The sequence below is a fragment of the Cherax quadricarinatus genome, chromosome 18, assembly GCF_038502225.1.
Source record: "Cherax quadricarinatus isolate ZL_2023a chromosome 18, ASM3850222v1, whole genome shotgun sequence".
In the NCBI taxonomy this organism is placed as follows: Eukaryota; Metazoa; Arthropoda; class Malacostraca; order Decapoda; family Parastacidae; genus Cherax; species Cherax quadricarinatus.
In genome coordinates, this window is record NC_091309.1 from 12,218,553 (window position 1) to 12,240,837 (window position 22,285).

Genomic DNA, 22,285 nt, shown 5'->3' on the forward strand with positions numbered 1-22,285 from the left:
TTAATGTATGTTTCCCAGTGTGTATTATAAACCATACAACAGGTAAGGTTTCTAGATACTGGCCAATTTTCTAGTTGATTTCCTTGTGGGATACATCACCAAGGTCATATCCACATAACTTCTTTACAATTATATATTTCACTTAATTCACCAGTTTTACTGGCGTATATTTTCATAATATACAGGAACCATATGTTCCTAATCCAGGGTCCCGGAGTTAGTTGGAGAGCTGAGACGGTGGGCACTGAAAGAGGGACATTGTTTGCCACCCGTGACCCTAAAGTCCCACAGAGGTCCAAGATACATCAACTTCAGTAGTTACATTTTGTTTTTGTGTCAAGAGTTCTCTCCAGTGTGTGGGTGGAAGGTTAATTCTAGATTGTTGTTGTGAAAATCCTGCCCCTTAATTTCTAATAACATGTACAATCAGTAGTGTTGAGGACATAGTTTCCTACAATCTAGAACGGTGACGGGAAGATGGCAATAAACACGATCATTGTTTGATTAAAAATAGTTTGTTGCTTATAAACTCGGACTATTGACTTGGCATGGAACACAACGCAATTTAGTTTGCAAGTTAATTGGCCAGAACCAGCATGACCCTGAATAAATATGACCCAGAATATATATATATATATATATATATATATATATATATATATATATATATATATATATATATATATATATATATATATATATATATATATATATATATATATATTCTGGGTCATGAAGGTCTGTTGTAGATTCGACACCAGGGTTGAACGAAGTACAATGTTACATTTCGAGTCGAGGGCCTATGATCACCTATAATGCACTTCGAGAGTTCGAAGGTGTAACAAATGAAGTGGCAAATATGGAGAACCTTCCGTGAAAATACTGGTTGTGTCCTTGGATCAGGCCATTTTGAAAAATAGGTTCATATTTCACACCATCAGGGAATTTACAGCCCTTGGTTGTGTACACTTCATTGTTTACCTGCATTCGCTTGTCGGCCACGTCGAGTCACCTTGAGGAGTGGAGGAAGATTACAAGGTTTGTTTGGCAGGTCACCACTCTCTTAAATCCCTCCCCCCTATCCAGTCGGTTAGGCTAAGAGCTGTTATTACGACAAGAGAGTAAATACACACAGAGATTTATATCTTTCACTGTATTTGCACCGATTTACCGCATGTGTCTATCTTGCACACCGAGCGGCACATATCTCTCAACATTAATATACAGAAACGTGTATATATACTATCGCTTATTTTAAGTATTCAAATATTCTTGATGTTTGTGAGGAGGCGAACTGCGGTTCTAATTACCCAGTTCAGTTAAATAAGCCTTTAAATAACTAACATACTTCAGCGATTTTGGCAAGAAAACTCAGTTTATTAATTCTCTGAGAGACAGTACACCTTATCATTTCTACAAAATGACATGACAAGTGAGGCTGCCTCCTCATGTTTGTCTAACACTACATTTTTAAGAAATGACTAGATTTTAAAGTCTTATATCCTGCTCATTATCTTTAAATTCAGAAAGACCCTTAAACCGTACAAATGTTATGTAGGAATAATAGTCCAGTATTATAAATTATAACAAATTCTAGGCTAGCACTTGTTAATGAAGATGCAGTATTTACTGATGATTAAGGCACAGTCTGGAAGGTGTAAATGTTGAACAATTTCGTAAGAGACAGTTCAAATGTCCCTCTAATATGAACGAGTAATAATTAGTAGAGCGTGGCTTTTACATACAGTTGAATTGACAGGCTAGATGAGAGCTTGCATCCAAACTTAGTTCTATCTGAGGTATGTTACCACCTCCTCAGGATGCCACCCACAACAGTCAGCTAACTTCTATGTACCTATTTACTGCTAGGTGGACAGGGGAAACCAGTGTTAAGAAACTTTCTCGTATCTTTCCACCCTCCCGGGAATGAATCTAAGACCATCGGTTGTGAGTTAAACACGAGCTTCGTAGTCATAATAATAATAATTATATACACGAGAGTTCATGTGAAGGTGACAATTTTATCTACTGTTATGTAATATGGATACATAATTTTAAGTACAAATGGCGGTAGAAAAACATGTATGGCAAAAAAATCTTTTATTTATATCAAGTTTCGTCCACTTTGGGCTTTATAAAACTCTTAATGAAGTCTCCATTGTGTGGATACTTCATATGCGTTTAAGGTTCTTCTCTTTTGTGGTATTATGCCTTCACTTATGTAAAATTGTTAATTTTACTTGCATATCGAACGCTCTAATTGGAGAACAGGTTGACGTTCATTGCTGTACGACTCGTGAAATTGTACTGACACGATTGCAAACAACGGACGGATCGAACATAATACAAGCCAGTCTTAAAACTAGCAGGATACCTAAAAGTCACAATATATATATATATATATATATATATATATATATATATATATATATATATATATATATATATATATATATATATATATATATTTTTATATATATATATATATATATATATATATATATATATATATATATATATATATATATATATATATATATATATATATAAGGAGGGGTGTTAATGTTGCAGTTTAAAAACTGTAGTGTAAAGCACCCTTCTGGCAAGACAGTGATGGAGTGAATGATGGTGAAAGTTTTTCTTTTTCGGGCCACCCTGCCTTGGTGGGAATCGGCCAGTGTGATAATAATAATAATATATATATATATATATATATATATATATATATATATATATATATATATATAAATATATATATATATATGTCGTGCCGAATAGGCAGAACTTACGATCTTGGCTTAAATAGCAACGCTCATCTTGCCACATAGGACAAGCGAAAATTTGTGTATGCAATAATTTCGCCAAAATCATTCTGAACCTAACGAAAAAAAAATATTTCACTGTGTTTGTTTAGTCTTAAATTATTGTAAACAAATCTAAAATATATTTAGTTGGGTTACCTGGAGAGAGTTCCGGGGGTCAACGCCCCCGCGGCCCGGTCTGTGACCAGGCCTCCTGGTGGATCAGAGCCTGATCAACCAGGCTGTTGCTGCTGGCTGTACGCAAACCAACGTACGAGCCACAGCCCGGCTGGTCAGGAACCGACTTTAGGTGCTTGTCCAGTGCCAGCTTGAAGACTGCCAGGGGTCTGTTGGTAATCCCCCTTATGTATGCTGGGAGGCAGTTGAACAGTCTCGGGCCCCTGACACTTATTGTATGGTCTCTTAACGTGCTAGTGACACCCCTGCTTTTCATTGGGGGGATGTTGCATCGTCTGCCAAGTCTTTTGCTTTCGTAGTGAGTGATTTTCGTGTGCAAGTTCGGTACTAGTCCCTCTAGGCTAAAATAAATTGTTCTTGTAATAATAAGGTTAGGTAAGTTTTCTAAGATTCTTTTGGAGCAAAATTAATTTTTTTTACATTAACATTAATGAAAAAAAATTATCTTTAAACGTATAAGAGAAAATTTCAGAACGGACTTAATTTTAAATGAGTTCTTGCTAATTGACCAGTTTTACATATTCGGCACGACACATTATATATATATATATATATATATATATATATATATATATATATATATATATATATATATATATATATATATATATATATATATATATATATATATATATATATATATATATATATATATATATATATATATATATATATATATATATATATATATATATATATATATATATATATATATATATATATATATATATATATATATATATATATATATATATATATATATATATATATATATATATATATATATATATATATATATATATATATATATATATACATGCCCTGAGGGGCGTATTTCTCGACTGACAGCTTACTCCAATGTTCGTTTTAGGGGTTAAGGTATTCTTGTATGGTGGTTTAAAGGTTACCGTGCAGCCTTAATGATCCTCGTGTAGTCGATAGGATTTAACCCCCATCTTAAAACGAGTGAATAACGCACTGGCTTCCTGGTTTTAAGGTAGAAGTGGTAAACACTGACGATCATACAGAGTCTAAGGAGTGGAGGGCGTTAGAAAGCGGGGAGGATTTAAACAGGTTTGAGCCGAGGAAGGAGAGGATAGCTCCAATTCCTTGGACAAGAATCAAGGCAACCCCCTCCTCCCCTCTGAAGGCTGCAAGAGAGGCCCTCCAGAGGACGCAGGGAGAGAGGACCATCATCACCAGGGTCAGGTGCGACAGTATATAAGGACGTGTCTGCTATCTTCCCTCACAGTCCTCCTCAAGCCTCCACTCTAACAGGTAAATAATTTCTTAGTAACTTTTTAGGTGAATTGCATCGCTCAACTCACAACCGAGAGTACTAGGATTCGATTCCCGGGAAGGTTAGAGATGCATGGGCAAGTCACCTTATACTCGTATTTACTGCCGTGTTCAACTAGAAATAGGTACTTAGGAGGTCTTCTCGCTCTTGTAGGTCGCATCCCTTAATCTTATATTTATGCGAGGCGCCAAACCCGTGTAGGTTCCTCAGTGGAGACTCCATGCTCCATCTGTTAATTATGTAGCAGGCATGCTATTCTATTTCCTAAAAGAAATGACCATACAGCTTGACTTTCTCGGATTAATTACCTTAATAATGCCTTCTTATTCAACGTGATTTATACTGCATTTAACGCTTTCCACCATTATTCAGTAATAGTCTAGAGCAGTGATTCCCAACTTTATATCTAGTACAAGGACCCACTTTTAGCCTAAAAAAAAAAAAACACGGACCGTCACATGATAATAATTGCAATTTTAGGATTTGTTAATTGAGAATAACTCGCGATCCTACCCAGGGGTTCACTGCCCCTAGGCCGGATACCAATGCCATAGAGGACTAATCCTGAAAATTAAGTGGCTACAACATTTTCACTATATGTTCGTATATGCAAGTGCATATTCTTTTACCATTAATTTGACATCCGTTTCTCCTCCATTACAAGCACTAGGAACCATTGGGATGACTAACTTTCACACTTTTTGTTCGACAGCATCATGTGTCGTGTTGTCCTCGCCCTGACGCTGGCCCTTGCTGCCCTCGCCTCCGCCCGTATGGCTTACGTTCTTCCTGCAGAAGCCGAGGCACTCCTGAGGGCGCGAACCCTCCAGACAACCTTCTCCTGTGACAGCCGCGCCTACGGTTACTACGCAGACGTCGACAATAACTGCCAGGTCTTTCACGTCTGTTTTCCCCTCACTGACGACACAGGAAGCCTTCTCGAGACGGCCCACTTCTCCTTCATTTGTGGCAACGAGACTATCTTCAACCAGGAGTCCCTCACTTGCTCCCACCCTGAGGACGCTGTACCCTGCGAGGAAGCTACCACCCTCTACGACATCAGCAACTCTGAGTTCGGAGCCATCCCTGAGGAGAGATAAGCACAATCCCACCCTATACTCCCTGGTGGTGACACGTGTCTCCTATCTGGGATATCCAGGGGCCAAGCCCTAAAAGGAGGTTCGAACCTCTATTGATTACACTTCACAGGATCACGTTCTTGCTGTGTTTCCATGTGTCCTACTAGTCCACCACAAATATATCTAATGTGTTATTTATGGCTTTGCTGCCGTTGAATGTCTCTGCCTTCCTTGGCTGTGAATTTTTATCCTATTCTTTTTCCTGTAGTAACTTCAGGATAGCCATTACTTTTCTTTCGTTATTTCATATTTTTTCCGCTTATATACTTCTTCCTGCGCTATGGGAGGCCCATAGCTTCTCATCAGGTGGAGTGGTGATGCAGATCAAATTTTCCTCTTTCTGGTGAACACAAGTAATTGCTACTTGTAGTTGCTACTTATAACGATATTGCTCAAAATCTATATTAATTAAACTTTTGAAATTACATACCGTATCTTTTTAAATGCCATATTTTTTAATACCGTAAACAGTTTCTAGGGATAAAGTTTTAGACAGGGATACATAAATCAGGGCATGAGGATGGACTACCTGGCTTGATATAAATGAACTAGAGTTTTCTTACACAGGATAAAACTTTTTAATAAGACTGGAGTATTCTTACACAGGATAATTTTTTTAACAAAGCTAGAGTTTTCTTACACTGGATAAAACTTTTTGCAAGACGAGTTGTCTTACACAGGATATGATATCTGGAAGAACTGGAGTTTACTTACACAATTACATAGCAGAGATATACCTGCAAGTGACTCACAGTAGTAGGCCAACCCGTAGGTATTTATTTTAACTTGTAGGTGGACAGGGTCAAAAGGGATAAGGAAAATTGCTTCTAATATCGCAACACGGTTCCTGTGCTCCTTGAGGGGGAAATAGGGAATTTTCATGTGACCCATTAAATATGTTTATTTGTCACCGCTATGAGCCTGTAATAATTTTGTACTGAATACAGTTATTGTAGAATTTTAAAACAACAGTGGAAATAAGACAAACAGCCCTCGATGATAGCGTAACATGATTGGATTATCTTGAGTAGTTTCCCCTTAAACACAGCTGTGCGACTAGAGAAAACGAACAGCGAAGGCTTTTTATGAGGGACAACTCAAAACTATACAATTAAGCCCCTCAAGGAAGGTTCCTTGATGTTGGTGAGGGGCTCTTGATTTAGGGAATTGGATCTGTGCTCCAGTTCCCCGAATTAAGCCTGAATGCCTTCCACATCCCCCCAGGTGCTGTATAATCCTCCGGGTTTAGCGCTTCCCCTTGATTATAATAATAATAATAATAATAATATACAATTAAGCGTAAATCAGTAGGTTTATTTAGATACAGGAACACAAATGTACATTTATCATACATTGTGTAAATTACTTAGGATAACCCAAAAAAAAGTCAGACACGATGACTTATTTAGATTTAACAGATTTATTTTTTCCATTGTTATTGAAGGCACACAAGTCTCATGGAAACATACACACATGTATAGTACATTAATCTAAATAATGAAAATGGTTATAATCATTACTATAATTTCTAAAAGTGTGGACCAGAAAGCCGCGAAAGGCTTCGGTCTGATACCAAAAGCTTCAGCTATGGGTCATCATATGACTAAGACCCGCTTCAGGAAACATTTGTCATGTTTCCTGACAAATCTTGCCTAACCTAACCTATTTAATCTAATATAACCCAATTTAATTTTCATGTTATTTTTTTTATAATTTTACAGTTATGTACTTTAGCTCCAAGTGATGCTGTAATTATTATTAAAGATTCGCCGGTATTCTCCCGGCCCGGTCCTTTTCCAAGTGGTGGCCCGGCCTTGGCTCCCTGTCTAGGGAATGTCTGAGACCTAAGTCTCCCATGGGAGGAGGCACAAGTACCCCCTCATCTTTGGGACCAACTGTCCCCAGGCCTAGCCACATTTCCCGCCCTCACGGGGCTCGTAGGGAGAAGGTAGGCCTCTCTGGTCTGCCATCCCCGCCCCAAGGGAGCTAATGGGAATGACAGTCTTGTGAGCTGCAAGCTCTGGCTCAGGCACTTACCCTACCATAGAAGGGGTAGGCATGGTGTCGATGATGCTGTAATATACAGTACTCAGCGGCTTCTTATTGAGTTGCCCATTAATCTTGTAATGGAGCTGATTATACAGCCACTGGAATATATATACAGAAATGTCTTTCAGTGTATACACATTGAGAGTTTATTTTAACCCCTACTTCAGTGATTAAAGTATTTTTGACTGGTGGTAAACAGGTGATTTTCAGTCTCAATGTAACTCGCGTAGTCGACAGGCTCTAAACCTAGCTAACCATCTACGAGGAGTATTACAGGATTGCTGGACTCAGACACATAATGCCCATTTCCAACCCAAATTCACACCAGCTTAGGCCTATCTCATTAACATCCTGCATGTGCCCAGTTCTCGAGAGGATTATCCCGAACGACCAATTGCCACAAATGAAGTTGAAGCTTACAGTATCTTACAGAAATTTACAGTAGCTTACAGATGTTTACGGTAGCTTACAGTAGCTTACAGAAGTTTACAGTACCTTACAGAAGCTTACAATCTGCCCTTGTGGAGCCCAAATGAGATTTGGCCTCTCCCTGTAAATCTTCCTTATTATTTATCTTGTCGTTTAGTCTCGTAAAAGTATTGACTGGTTTGTATATACACTGTATGTAGACACCAATAACCTGCTCCCCCGCCCTTCTCTCACCTCATTTCTCCTGGTCTGCTTCCCCTTCTTTACCTCCCCGTCCCTCCTCGAGGTCCCTTCTGACTGGATAAAACTGTACACTGCGCCGAACATGACTTGATAAAGCTCTACACAGAGCAAAACGCTGTCCCAATCAAAAGCTTATTCTGCATATTATGTCCATGCTGATACATGTTAACATTACACCTGTACATCTAGTGATAGTGGTGGTTGTATTGTCAGTAGTGGGAGAAGTAATGATGGAGGTAGCGATGATGGTAGTGGTAGCAGAGGTGGTGGTGGTGGTGGTGGTAGGGTTGATGGAAGTGGTAGTGGTTGAGTTCCCTGACTCCTAGGCGTCCTTAACCCAGCTATCCTAGAGGGGCCTGACCATCCTTCTCGTTAGCATAAATTCACCTTTACACCAAGCTTACCTGGGGAGTGGTTGAACTCGCCGCTACTGCCGACTCAGGTTTGTCCTTCCTCATCATCATCATCATCTTCTTCTTCTTCTTCTTCTTCTTCTTCTTCTTCTTCTTCTTCTTCTTCTTCTTCTTCTTCTTCTTCTTCTTCTTCTTCTTCTTCTTCTTCTTCTGCTTACGATCGTAACCATAAGCTTGTAAATAATTCATTACCACTGTAACTTCCTTGGCTATCATTAAAATGGGTCCCACTGGCTGTTCCCATTATAAGTTCCACAATAACAGCACTACCGCCCACAGGATGGATATAGAGGTGCGTAATAAAGATATTTAACTGTAATATATATGACAAGTCATCTGTATAAGGAGTTTCATCAGAGAAACTGAAAATATCTTTCGAGATGTAAAATCGCTATTTTGGGATATGGTGTGAAGTAAGAGGAACGTATGGTAGTGAACTAAGCTTCTTTACAGGTAAATAAACTCTCTCTCTTTCTCTCTCTCTCTCTCTCTCTCTCTCTCTCTCTCTCTCTCTCTCTCTCTCTCTCTCTCTCTCTCTCTCTCTCTCTCTCTCTCTCTCTCTCTCTCTCTCTCTCCCTCTCTCTCTCTCTCTCTCTCTCTCTCTCTCTCTGTGTAAAGTGACACTCAGGTCACTGGAAAAGGAAAGAGCCAAGGGAGAAATGATCACGACGAACAAGGTACTCAGGAAGATTGATATGAGAGGACATTATTATTATTATTATTATTATTATTATTATTAGTAGTAGTAGTATTATTATGACATTATTATCATTATTATTATTATATTTTTTTTCACGGAGAAGGGTTAAACCCCTAGGGGTCATACCATTCCTGGGAAATGGAAGGTAAGCAGACTCGACCCATAGGAAACAATGTATCTCCGATTCCTTGGATCAAGAACCCTTCCCCAGCTTCCAGGCCCAACGCCAATCCATTCTGAAGGCTTGAGAAGAACTAAGAGGAATCGTTTATCATCAGTGAACAGACCAAGTGAATATAAGAGGACATAGACCGCAGCTGCACACTTAGTATATAGGTGGACGTACTTCAGCAAGAAGCAGGGGTCAGGAGCTGGAGTTCTACCCTGGGATACACAGTTCAGTAAGAAGTGGGGCCAGGAGCTGGAGTTCTACTTTGGTAGACACAGTTCAGTAAGAGGTGGGGCCAGGAACTGGAGTTCTACCCTCGTACGCACAGATCACTAAATACATATATATTTTTTCCCTGTGTATTTACGCTCACTGACCTTGAAACATCATATTACTTATAGTTTTAATGTTGCCAGAGCGGCGGAGTCTCCCACCACGGTATTGGTGTCACACTCCCACTGACCTTTCTATACCATGTTGTAATAATACTGACCTCGGGTATTTGTGATTCACTCGTGTGATAACTTCTTCAAATTCTCTTCGTTTTAAAGTCTGTGCTGCAAAGCAGATATACCGTAGACGTAAAGAAAAGAGAGATCGTTAAAACACGCCACCAAACGAAAGGGAAAGGTGAACAGGTGGAGAAAGTGACCACGCTAGCATGGGAGAGTTGCTGGTATTCACCTCCAGAGCCTTGAACTAGAGGTACCTAGGGCCACCTTGCCATCTCAGTAGGGTCATGGAATCACATGGCTTTTTTCCCCCAACTCTCACATGTTCAACCTTATTTAAAGCTCACACCGAACCTACGCATTCTTCCAGTTCTAGCAATATGTGTAAATAAATGTCAGGTGAGCGTCTCCCTGATGCGAACAGCCTTGTGAAATCCAGTTCTGCCACCACTGCTCCAAATTGCGGGTGGTGACCAGGTCGTTCCTCACACACGTACCTCTACCTCAGTATAGCTCAGCTGTTGTCATACTGAGAACAACCTCGACTCCTCCTAGGTAAGACCTTTTAACGCCTTAGCAATTGAAGTTTTATTAATAGTTTTGTCGAGTGCCATTCTAATGTGTAACTGTACTTATGTGTTCCCTGTAATAACTAATGTGTACTAGACTATAGTCTCATCACCCAGCTGACATATTAAATTAAATCATGTCTGCAACCCATTGTGATGGAATGTGACAGAACAATCTTGTGTTCACACTCTTATAACTACTTTTGTTTACACAATATAACTATTTTTGTTCACACTATGTAATTGCTTTTCTTTGCACTATTTAACTATCACTTAGGGTAGCCGCACACAGCGGGTGTTCCTACAATGTAATTATTATATAGAATAGGGTAACAACACACTGTAAGTGTTCTCAGTTTAATTAAATTATTAAAAATTTATTGTGATCTCATTTTCAAATTGCGTTTCAAAGTTAGTGTTTCTGTTGTCTCTGTGCTCAATGAAAAGAGAATACTTGTCTCAGGGTAGGTTGTGGTTTCCCAGAAGTATGGCAGATATTGCCCACACGTATAGTAGGATGGCAAGTATTACCCACATATATGGTAGTATGGCAGGTAGGCACACCTGACTATATAACTACAATGCTACAACTTTTTTTGAAAGCAAATACGGGTAGCTACAATATCTGTTCTCCTGTAACTCCTTCACACTTCCAGGAGAGTGACAACTCAGTCATCAGGCTATAGTGTTTAATAACAAGGTCAGACCAAGGTCTCGTGACCTTACTGTGCCTAGTAAGGTCACTTCTACGCAGACTAACAGTTAGAATATATATTATAATTAGAACACAACCAGTTTGTTTTAGAAATTATTTATCTCAACGTTGAAAAAAAAAGAATATGATGAATCGTAACCAAACCACTGTACGGGTGGGATTTGAATTGGCGGCAAAAAATGAGTACCAAAACTCCATGGTAGCGCGTAAGCCACGATTCATGATGAATCGTAAATTACTGGCTCATTTGGTAAGTTTAAGTTTAATATGTTTATTATGCACCCCATACCCATCCTGTGGGCGGTAGTCAAAAGATTACAGAGGTACATAATGGGTCCAGGGACTGGGCCTCAAAGTTTTGATAGCTGAGCAAGTTACAGAGGCAATGAATTCACAATTTACAAAGGTAATGAACTCACAATTTACAAAGGTAATGAACTCCAGGTAGGTCTAGTCACAATCATTACAAGTTACAAAGGTATTTACAGATTACAGAGGTACACAATGGGTCCAGGGACCGGGCTCCAAAGTTTTGATGGCTGAACTAGGTACAAGGTAATGAACTCACAAGTTACAAAGGTAATGAACTCACAAGTTACAAAGGTAATGAATACTGTAAGAATGGTTACTTACGTTTATACATGGCTGCAATCATGAACAAATTTTAGAGTAATGAGCAATTCACACTTCCACACCCGGTCACAACTGTAGTGAGTTATTGGTGCAAATGTTGATTGCTGAGTCTCTCTCTCTCTCACACACACACACACACACACACACACACACATACAAATTCATACACACACACACATAAACACACACACACACACACACACACAAACTCATACACACACGCACACACACTCATACTCACACACACTCATACACACACTCACACTCATACACACACACACTCATACTCACACACACACACACACACACACACACACACACACACACACACACACATGCACACATGTGGTAATGCTTTATTTACAGCTAGCAAAGTCAGGGTATTTCTCCAGAATGGTCTGTAATATACCACTGTGGATAAAATACTTAGTCATTTCTTGAACACTTCTGAGTGAGTTGTTTCTAAATTCATTAATTTTATCTCACTCCAGTACATAATGACGCAGGGTGTGACAATAGTCCATCTGGCAAAGTTTACATTTCGTTGGTCTACATCTGGTGGTGGTGATTTAACCTGCCAAAGATACTTGTAACCCAGCCGGAACCGGGCGGTAGTGACATCCAAGAGTCTGCTTATTTTGTTGGATGCACCATAGACATGTGGCTCCTCCTGCATGATAGAATGATGATAGATGGACTCACTGGTGTCAATCTCCCTGAGCCTTAAGTCCATAAAATTCAGCTGAAGTTCTTTTCGTATTATTGTTCTCAAACTACTACCTGACAAGCCAAGATTGTAATCTACTCCCTCTTTGAAAGCATACAGCTTAGCCAATTTATCAGTTCTATCATGCATCTGAAGACCAATGTGAGATGGAATCCACAGCATGTGCACTCTGACTCCACTGTCCACAATCCTACCATACCTGTGTCTGGCTTCTGACACAAGCATGCCACAATTTATGCTTAATGAGTTGAGAGCATTTATGGATGACAGAGAATCAGTTACAATTAAACTGTCAATCTTTGATACATAGATGCATTTCAGTGCAAGGAGTATGGCAAACAGTTCTGTCTGAAGGGTAGAGGCCCAATTATTGATGCGTGCTCCAATTTCTTTAAGAGAGCCATCACTCTGTACGACAACAGCAGCACTACCAGCTGCACCAGTGGATTGGTGAACAGAACCATCAACGTAAATAATTTGCGAGAGTGTGTGCTGTGTGACTAAGTTATCAATACAGCTTAAGGCCTCATGTTTGGCTTCAAGGCGAAGTTTTGGTAAGTGATAGTGTTCTACCAGTGTCTGTATGAGCTCACTGGAGTTTACCTGGAGAGAGTTCCGGGGGTCAACGCCCCCGCGGCCCGGTCTGAGACCAGGCCTCCTGATGGATCAGAGCCTGATCAACCAGGCTGTTGCTGCTGGCTGCACGCAAACCAACATACGAGCAACATACTAGATCAAATAAAAGTACACACTTGATGGTGTATACAGTGAGAGGTGAATTTCTCTCACTGTGTATAGTCCGAAGCTTTAGTTTAATCCCCTTTTCAGGGGATTCAATTTTTGACTGGCGGTAAACAGATTACACGCAGCCTTAATGACCCTCCTCTAATCGATAGACTTTAAAAACCCAATTAACGAATCTAGCAAACTCTCAGTACAGGGTTGTATACTCTAGATGTTCATTCAATAGAGTTTAATATTTAATATAGTGATTATAGTATTCCTGACTAGGTGCGAATAAGTTACATGCTGCCTTAATATTAAGACCCTCGTGTAGTCAGTAGACTTTAAATCCAGTTAATTAACCTTTCAGAGTATATACAATGAGTGGCTTGCATAAATGTAGTGAGCTGTATATCTTTCAGGGTCTGTACACTAGAAGTCGACTTAATTTTAATTTTACAGATTAAAGTATTTTGATGTTAGTGTATAAGTGAAGTGCAATCTTAATGAACAGCGTGCAGTCGATCAGTTTTAAACGCAACAAACTTTTCAGTGACAATGAAACTGGTGTTGTCAGTGCTGTTGGTTGTGGTGGTAGCAGCCTCGGCCAGGATGGCAGGGAAGCTGCCTGGAGGCTTCCGTATCGAGCCAGGATTCTCCTGCCAGGATCGTGAGTATGGCTTCTACGCCGATGTAGAGAACAACTGCCAGGCCTACCACATCTGCCAGCCTGTGTACGACGAGGCAGAACAGGTGAGAAACCTTGAGTTCGAAGTCATATAATTTGAAGTTTGAGTTCGATGTCGTGAAAATTTGATGTCTTGTAGTTTGATGGTGTAAAAGTTCGATGTCGTATAGGTTAAAGTGTGAGTTCGACGTTGTATAGTTTCATGTATGAGTTCAAGGTCCTGTAAGTTCGATGTCATGTAAGTTCGATGTCTTGTAGTTCGATGTCCTGTAACTTCGATGTTGTGTAAGTTCCATATCACTGAAGTTCGGTGTCTTGTATTTTGGTGTCGTGTAGTTTACTATAAGGCCGGGCATGAGCTTTAAAAATTAATATTTATAGTGTTTTACCCACTCTTGTTTATGTTCTTGAAGATCTTTTTCCTGTTCAGTTTTTCTTCTTTTAGATATATATGACAATTTATGGTAACAAATGTTATTGATATTATTCTCGAAAAAATAGTAATAATAATAATAGGAATGAATAAACAGAATGTATAAGGAACAGACAGGTCACATCATCCAGCCGAAAATTATGAGGCGAACCTACGAGCTGTAGAGTAACTCTTGCAAACTCAAAAACTAATATACATTGTTTGACCTTGTACTCTTGTTTGTCCCCGATACAGCTGGTGGAGGTAGCACACTTCACGTTCCTCTGCGGCAAGGACACCATCTTCAACCAAGAGCAGCTCGACTGCACCCACCCGAAGGAAGCCTTTCCCTGTGCTGACGCCGCCTCCATCTACGAGGACTCCAACCTTCAGTTGCGCCTCGAATATAACGGGGTGGCCACCACCATAGCACCCTTGCAGTAACGCCTAAGTGGAGCTTGGCCCTGACGACCCCTTATGTGCCCTTGGAATTACCGTTGCTTATGTGATACGACTGTACACACTGCGACTCCCGTATCTCGCGTCTCTGTCAATATTTGCTGACTTTGTCCACTCTAGCAAAGTTACTGAAAAGAATGAAAAAAGTCACTATACAGTGACTTGGATAGTTTACAAATAACCCACAGAAGATTAAAAGCCGCAACACCGTGGCTGGAGTAATACACAACTAACTCCACGCAAGAATAAAAATCTACAACACCATGGATAGAACAATTTCCAAGACCCACAAAAGGATAGAAACCACAACACCGGGGCTGGAACAATTCACAACTAACCCACAGAAGAACGTAAGACACAACACCGGGGCTGGAACAATTCACAACTAACCCACAGAAAAATATAAGACAGCACCGGGGCTGGAACAATTCACAAGTAACCCACAGAAGAATATAAGACACAACACCGGGGCTGGAACAATTCACAACTAACCCACAAAAGAATATAAGCCACAGCACTGTGGTTGGAACAATTCACAACTAACCCACAGAAGAATATAAAACAACACCGGGACTGGAACAATTCACAACTTACTCACAGAAGACTATAAAACACAACACCGTGATTGAAACAATTCACAACTAACCCGCAGAGGAATAAAAGCCACAACACCGAGGCTGGAACAATTCATAACTAACTCACACATGGATAATGGTCTGGTACTGTCTTAATCTTTAATATACGGAGATAATGGTGTAAACATTACAACCCTTGTGTTTCATGCCTTTTCCTTTATTTATTTACCTTGTCCACCTCTCACCATCATCATCACAGGGTGTGTGTGTGTGTGTGTGTGTCAGTAAAGCTTAGTATTATTTCTATTCTTTCATTATCATTCCTCCTCTTATTACTCCACTGAAAAGCTGTCATGCTGCGTCACAGTTTAATGCATTCAAACTCTGAATATCGCCGCGAAATGAACGGGAATGAGCTTGGATTAATTTGATGTTTTGTGACACAATGAAGGATTTTTTAAAAGGAAACTGAAGTATATGATGTTCAGTTCATTGTCCATACAAGGTGCCCTTGATGCTGGTGAGGGGTTGTTAAAGGGCTACGGTAAGGGCTGTTGATCTAAAGAATCGATACCACCCTTTCGGATCAAACCTGGTTGTTTTCCAACATATGCGGCGTGGCTCTTCCCATGACATCAATTATTCTGGCACTTAGTGTTGTAATGTCAGCTGTTGGTATGTGGACAACATAGTCCTTCGCAAATACCCAAAAGAAGTGTTAAGGCGTAACATCAAGGGAGCTTGGGGGACCGGTTTATGGCGTCATCAACGAGATATCAAGGGAACGTGGGAGCCGTATGATGGGGTCATCAACGAGATATCAGGGAAACGTGGGAGCCATATAATGGGGTCATTAACGAGATATCAAGGGAACGTGGGAGTCATATGATGGGGTAATCAACGAAATATCAGGGGAGCGTGGGAGCTATATGATGGGGTAATCAACGAAATATCAGGGGAGCATGGGAGCCGTATGATGGGGTCATCAACGAGATAGCAGGGGAGCGTGGAAGCCATTTCTTGGGATCATGACGCATAATCCATCTGCCAAGGAACTTCATGTAACGATAATTCTCTATCTTATACAGAGATCTATACTTTCACATCTTTTACAATGTGCTTTTTTTCTAATCGAGAAAAGACTTAGTGGACACCCTGTACATCAAAAAAACATTGGAACACAGGACTCTAAATATGTGCAAGGTGAAAGTTTATGCCCTATGACCCCACTCAGGAGGAGGACGAGCGACGTTGTATCACTCTGACAATAACCCAGACCTGGTCATTAAGACTCCATTTAAGGCCCGTCTCTCATTCAGCTTCTATTTACATATTCTTTTCCTTACGATTCCTGGTCATTTTCATATTTTACCTTACAAAAAGAATCAACTTCAAATATTTTAATTCAAATTGCTATGTACGAGAGTACGGTGGGCTTACAAATAACCACAAATAAGGAAATAATAATGGAACGACGCGTCTAGCAAGAGGAGGGGATGGTTTACGGCCAGCCCAGACAACGTTAAAATCCACACGTATACCACCCGTGGTGTGAGAATGTTGGGATGTAACGGTGTTGGACTGGAACAACACGATTCACAGTGAAAGAAAAAAACCCGCGTGCAGTTTCAACCTCGTCTGGACAGGCAAGCTTAACTGGTTGTTTTACAAACTCCGGGGCGAGTCTAGGGATAGACCATAGGTTCCGTGCTGCCAAAAGGGCCAGACCATTCTCTAGCTGGTAATCCCCAGGCATTAGTAACAGCTCTGCTGGAACGAAACTTTTGAAGCTGCCGTAGCTGCTGAACCCTTACTGGAATGCTTGACAAAATCCTTGTCACAATACAGTGGCTGGAACACTACAAGTTGATAGGTTGTTTATGCATCCTAACCTAACATAACCCAGTATAACCTAACCAAAATTGACTTAACCTAAATTAGTCTAACTTAATTTAAAATGCAGAAACATATGACTGGAAACAGCTGAAAGAGTAAGAAACGGACATTGATAACCACGTCAGAAACTGACGTAATAAGATGAGAAAAAGTTGCAGCGTTGAAAAGCAAAGTATAGATTAGCCAAGAGTGCAGACAAAGTTTGTGGATGAGTAGCAAAACTGTGGATAATCAAAAAGTGTGCCGTGACCCAGGGAAGTGACGTCACCCCTGGCTCTACACTCTTTCAGGTCGTGATCCTAGACAGCCTCGCCACCTCCAGTTCGCCTCCACATTCCCTCCGAGACCGGATGTTTTGCCTATTTGGCTCCCGCCAGCAGGTATAAATAAGCAGGCAGGTGGAGCAACGTCAGCAGTTCTCTCAACACCTCACCTGCTCAGGTAACAGGTGGTTTTTCCTGCCCTCTCACAGAGCTTTCTCTAGTTGTGCCAAAGCCGAGAGGAATTTCTCGACGTGGAATAGATCGGAAGATCGTGGCTGGAACAATTCGCAACTAACTCACACGTTTGGAAATGAAATTAGACCACGTTTCGGTCCATACTAGACCATTGTCATGGTTCCGTTCTGGACCATGACAATGGTCCAGAACGGAACCGAAACGCCATGCAGTTTACCATGTAATGTATTGGTTAATTGTGAATTATTAAGGTATAGGCGAATTCGGAGCCGTTCTCCTTCCCCATCACAAGTTCTTGTTTACGTAACCAGACATTTGTCATTATTATACTCGGAAAAAAGCACTGAACCCGAATGGGTCACACAGCGGCAACTGTACGAACTAGTCAGAAATCTAACAAAATGTGACACGTTTATCATTAAATTTGGGAGATCAAAAGATAGGCTCATTTTTTTCAACGTGAATTACCATATATATATATATATATATATATATATATATATATATATATATATATATATATATATATATATATATATATATATATATATATATATATATATATATATATATATATATATTTTTTTTTTTTTTTTTTTTTTTTTTTGAGAGGTCTGTAGCCTAGTTCGTGGGTAGAGAATATGTGCAGGGAGATGTGTGTATGTCTGTGTATATTTCTCAGTGTGTACACACCGAGAGGAGTGTCAGTGTGACACCGAAAGGTATGTATCTCTGTGTACATACACCTAGAACTGTATTTCTTGCACTGAGAACACCGACAGGTGTGTAGCTCTTAGTCAGTATACACTGAACATTTGTTTTAGTCCATATTTTAGGGATTATCGTATTCCTGATGTTGGTGAACAGTGACATGCAGCCTTACTGACTCACATGCAGTCAAAAGACTTTAAACCAATCAAAGTAATTGTAACAAGTCCACAGAATGTTCAAAACGAACTTCATGTTGAATCTTTTCACAGAGATTTTAATACTGTGACGTGGTGGGTATTGCTATGGTCTTACAAATGCATGACCACCGGTTTGCTCCCCAAGAATACTTCAGCACTTTTCTTTATACTTTCACAACCGGGGGTAAATTTTCAATGCATTGCTATTAAAGTATATTTGTGGTGTTCATGATACTTAAGCTCTTTAAGGGAGATGCTCCATTGCAAGTAAAAGGCTCTTGTTCCAAGGAATTGTAGATACTCTTAAAATAATGATGTTACTTAAAGCAATATTTGTGTGTCATGATGTTTGTTTGCTTGGTAGCCATGATGAGAGAATTGTTGGTGCTGCTGGCGGTATTGTTCGTCGCCACCTCCGCCAGGATGGCAGGGAAGCTGCCAGGAGGCTCGGGTGCTCTCCAGTCCTCCTTCAACTGCGAGCAGCGCCCCTTCGGCTACTACGCCGACGTGGAACACTCCTGCAGGGCCTTCCACGTGTGCTACCCAGTCACCGAGGAGGACGGCTTGGTGAGACAACTTTCTCTCTCTGTTTTTATTTTTAACAAACCCATTTCACAAAATAGATACTCACAGCTGGCTTGGCACGTCACAAGGGTAACAGAAATTCCTGCGATATTCTCATTTATATAATCCTTCCATTTTAAAGGGTAATTAGACCATTACGCATTTCCTGACTAGTAAATACTGCAAGCATTTTATTTTACTTTTCTAGAAGATTGAACTCGGAAGACAGGAAACCACGGGACAAACTTCTTAGGTAAATACGTTGGTGGGAATAAGTCAGACCTGCTAGTATGGCCCATTATGTAGACTGCTGCAGTAGTAATCTTTTTTCAGTTTCTTATGCTCTCTGTTCTTTGTGACAACAGCTGACGGAGACTGCTCACTTCACTTTCATCTGCGGTCAAGACGCGGTCTTCAGCCAAGACTCCCTGACCTGTGCCCATCCCACTGAAGCTTTCCCCTGCACCGACTCCGCTTCCATCTATGAAATCTCTAATAAAAATTTCGGCGTCGTCCCGGAGGAGAATCTAGAGCCTTTGAGATAAGATGTCACTGTGTTCAGAAATTAAGAAGACTTCCCCCAATGTCTTCTAAGAAACAACGCCAGTTTTCCAAAAGCAAAGAAGATGCCACTGTCATCAGAGGCAGAACGCCACTGTCTCCAGAAGTCAAAATGGCCCCACTGTTATCAAATATAAGACATCATTGTGTCCAGGAGTCAAGATGGCCCCACTATTATCAGAGATGTGACAACATTCTGTCAAGGAGTCAGAAAGGCTGTAACGAGGCTCCTTTAGTGGGTCTTCGGCTAGTATTTACTCTCGACCTCTACCTACAACCGTCACCTCCTGCACCACAACTGTCTGTGCACAAACGTTTATTTTACATCATTGTTATCAAACATCTTTTCACGAATGTTTTCCAAACTTGCTTTTCTCTCTTGGTACACCATCAACTTGAATATTCCAACCACTTCACCATACTCGCACTCACTGCCCAAAGATGTGGTGCCTACTCCTAATGTTCCCTACTCGTCACCCACCCATAATGTATATACCAACCGAATAAATACAAAATAAATTCGTTCACTTTATAAATAAATTTTAACATACTCGTAACGAGTTATATATATATATTATACGTATACTGTATTTGTAACACGGAACTCTTCTACAAGGAAGCATCTTAGGAGATGTTGAAGGTCGCTGTCCAATTGCAAATTTGACTTACATGTGTTTATTACTGATGACAATACACCTAACAGATTATGATATATATGTTTATTACTGATGATAATACACTTAACAGATGTCATACTCATATACATGTACCTTATTTAATTAGGTTCCTATATACATGTGCCTTATTTAATTAGGTTCCTATATACATGTACTTTATTTAAATAGGTTCATATATACGTGCACCTTATTTAATTGGGTTCCTATATACATAGATCTTATTTAATTAGGTTCCTATATGCATGCACCTATTTAATATGGTTCTTATATACACGAATCTTATTTAATTAGGTTCCTATATGCATGCACCTTATTTAATTAGGTTGCTATATACATGCATCTTATTTAATTAGGTTATTGTATACATGTATCTTATTTATGTTCATATATACATGGACCTTATTTAATTAGGCTCATATATACATGGACCTTATTTAATTAGGCTCATATATGCATGGACCTTATTTAATTAGGTTCCTCTAGGCATACGTTTCTCTAGACATGGTTCTTATTTAATTAGGTTGATATATATATGCACCTTATTTATGTGCATATATACTTATTTTTGTTTATAATGTGAATACACCGTCTTGAGCATACATCAATTAAAGGATAATAGAGCACAGAGGATCTCACATTGCTCATTAAGGTAAACTGGAAACAGGTTAATGTGAATCCGGTTGTGTATCTCCAAAACTGGTTTTACAAGACACACGAGGTGACACAAAAGTGTGCCACTTTGTATCACACGAGGGTGATACAGAAGTGGCACACTGAGGACAAATGCTAGCTGGAACTTCTTCATTCTCTACGAAATGCTAGAAAGGTGTCCCTCGTGTTCTATAACACCAGCCCCTTGTGCTTCAGTGATCCTAGAAAGGTATCCCTGAATATTATAACCATAGCCCCCCCAAATTTCCGAGGTTAGTATCCCCATATCTCATAACCCCAACCTCCTGTGCTTCTGTGGTTTTAAATAGGTATCCCCCGTATCCCAATAACCCCAACCCCTTGTGCCAGCAAGATCCGAAAAAGGTATCCCCATATTCCTTTACCCCATCCCCCTGTACCGCAATGATCCGAGGAAGGTATCCCCTGTATCTCATAAACCCCAAACCCCTGTACCTCACTGTGAGGGAGAGTCAAGGCAGTTGTACCTCACTACCTGGATAAGACAGAGGAACTGCAGCCCAAATCCCTTAAAAGACTAAGTAGCTATAGCTCAATAGAGAAATATGTATTTTTCATGTTATCCATTTTTACCCGATTTATTTTTTTGTTTGTTTGTTTGAATAAGCGTACGTGTCGTATGATAGAAAAAAAATTAAATTAAGATCGGCCAACAAATAAAAAGAATGTAAATAAATAATTCAGAGAACCGACAAGTTGATAAATTAGACGCATGTGCATCACTTGGGTGTCTTTACTGAGGAAACGTTTCGCCACACAGTGGCTTCATCAGTCCAATACGAAGAAGAATGGTGAAAATCAGGAGTTTGAGGTAATCAGTCCCTCAGCCTGGAGCCGATGTAATCAGTTCATCAATCTGATGGACTGATGTTGCTGTGTCAGACACAGCAACATCTTGGGATCTTGATACAGGGAATTCTTCACTTGCCTAACCTAAAGGCATGACCTACTTCCACACGTGGATTTGTCTAGTGTGATACCACCTACGACTGCTTCACCTCACCTATCTACAGTATATAAGCCACTTTTTCGTGCATATGCTGTATTCTTTACAGACTTGATGGACCGATTACGTCGACTCCAGTCTGAAGGACTGATTATATCAAACTCCTTCTGTTCTTCACCATTCTTCTTTGT

General features: G+C 40.0%; 3 protein-coding genes across 3 annotated transcripts in view; all 3 read left to right on the forward strand.

The window, feature by feature from the left end:
• The first annotated feature begins 4,253 nt into the window (after positions 1 to 4,253).
• On the forward strand, positions 4,254 to 6,688 carry LOC128689386 (U-scoloptoxin(01)-Cw1a-like). The gene is made up of 2 exons (XM_053777602.2): positions 4,254 to 4,277; positions 5,012 to 6,688. Exon 2 carries the CDS (start codon positions 5,016 to 5,018, stop codon positions 5,397 to 5,399), a length of 384 nt encoding a protein of 127 aa, XP_053633577.2. The 5' UTR covers positions 4,254 to 4,277; positions 5,012 to 5,015; the 3' UTR covers positions 5,400 to 6,688.
• Positions 6,689 to 10,288: 3,600 nt separating this feature from the next.
• On the forward strand, positions 10,289 to 15,713 carry LOC128689383 (U-scoloptoxin(01)-Cw1a). Its single transcript, XM_053777600.2, has 3 exons — positions 10,289 to 10,448; positions 13,814 to 14,013; positions 14,616 to 15,713. Exons 2-3 carry the CDS (start codon positions 13,819 to 13,821, stop codon positions 14,802 to 14,804), a joined length of 384 nt encoding a protein of 127 aa, XP_053633575.1. The 5' UTR covers positions 10,289 to 10,448; positions 13,814 to 13,818; the 3' UTR covers positions 14,805 to 15,713.
• A 1,887-nt stretch (positions 15,714 to 17,600) lies between these two features.
• The window catches only part of LOC128689387 (U-scoloptoxin(01)-Er1a-like), a 4,947-nt gene continuing 262 nt past the window's right edge, over positions 17,601 to 22,285 (forward strand). Inside the window, exons 1-3 of the mRNA XM_053777604.2 lie at positions 17,601 to 17,731; positions 19,021 to 19,223; positions 19,586 to 22,285. The exon at positions 19,586 to 22,285 is cut by the window's right edge and continues 262 nt beyond it. Coding sequence (XP_053633579.1) covers positions 19,023 to 19,223; positions 19,586 to 19,765 — 381 coding nt within the window. The 5' untranslated portion in view covers positions 17,601 to 17,731; positions 19,021 to 19,022 and the 3' untranslated portion in view covers positions 19,766 to 22,285. The remainder of the gene's footprint in view (positions 17,732 to 19,020; positions 19,224 to 19,585) is intronic.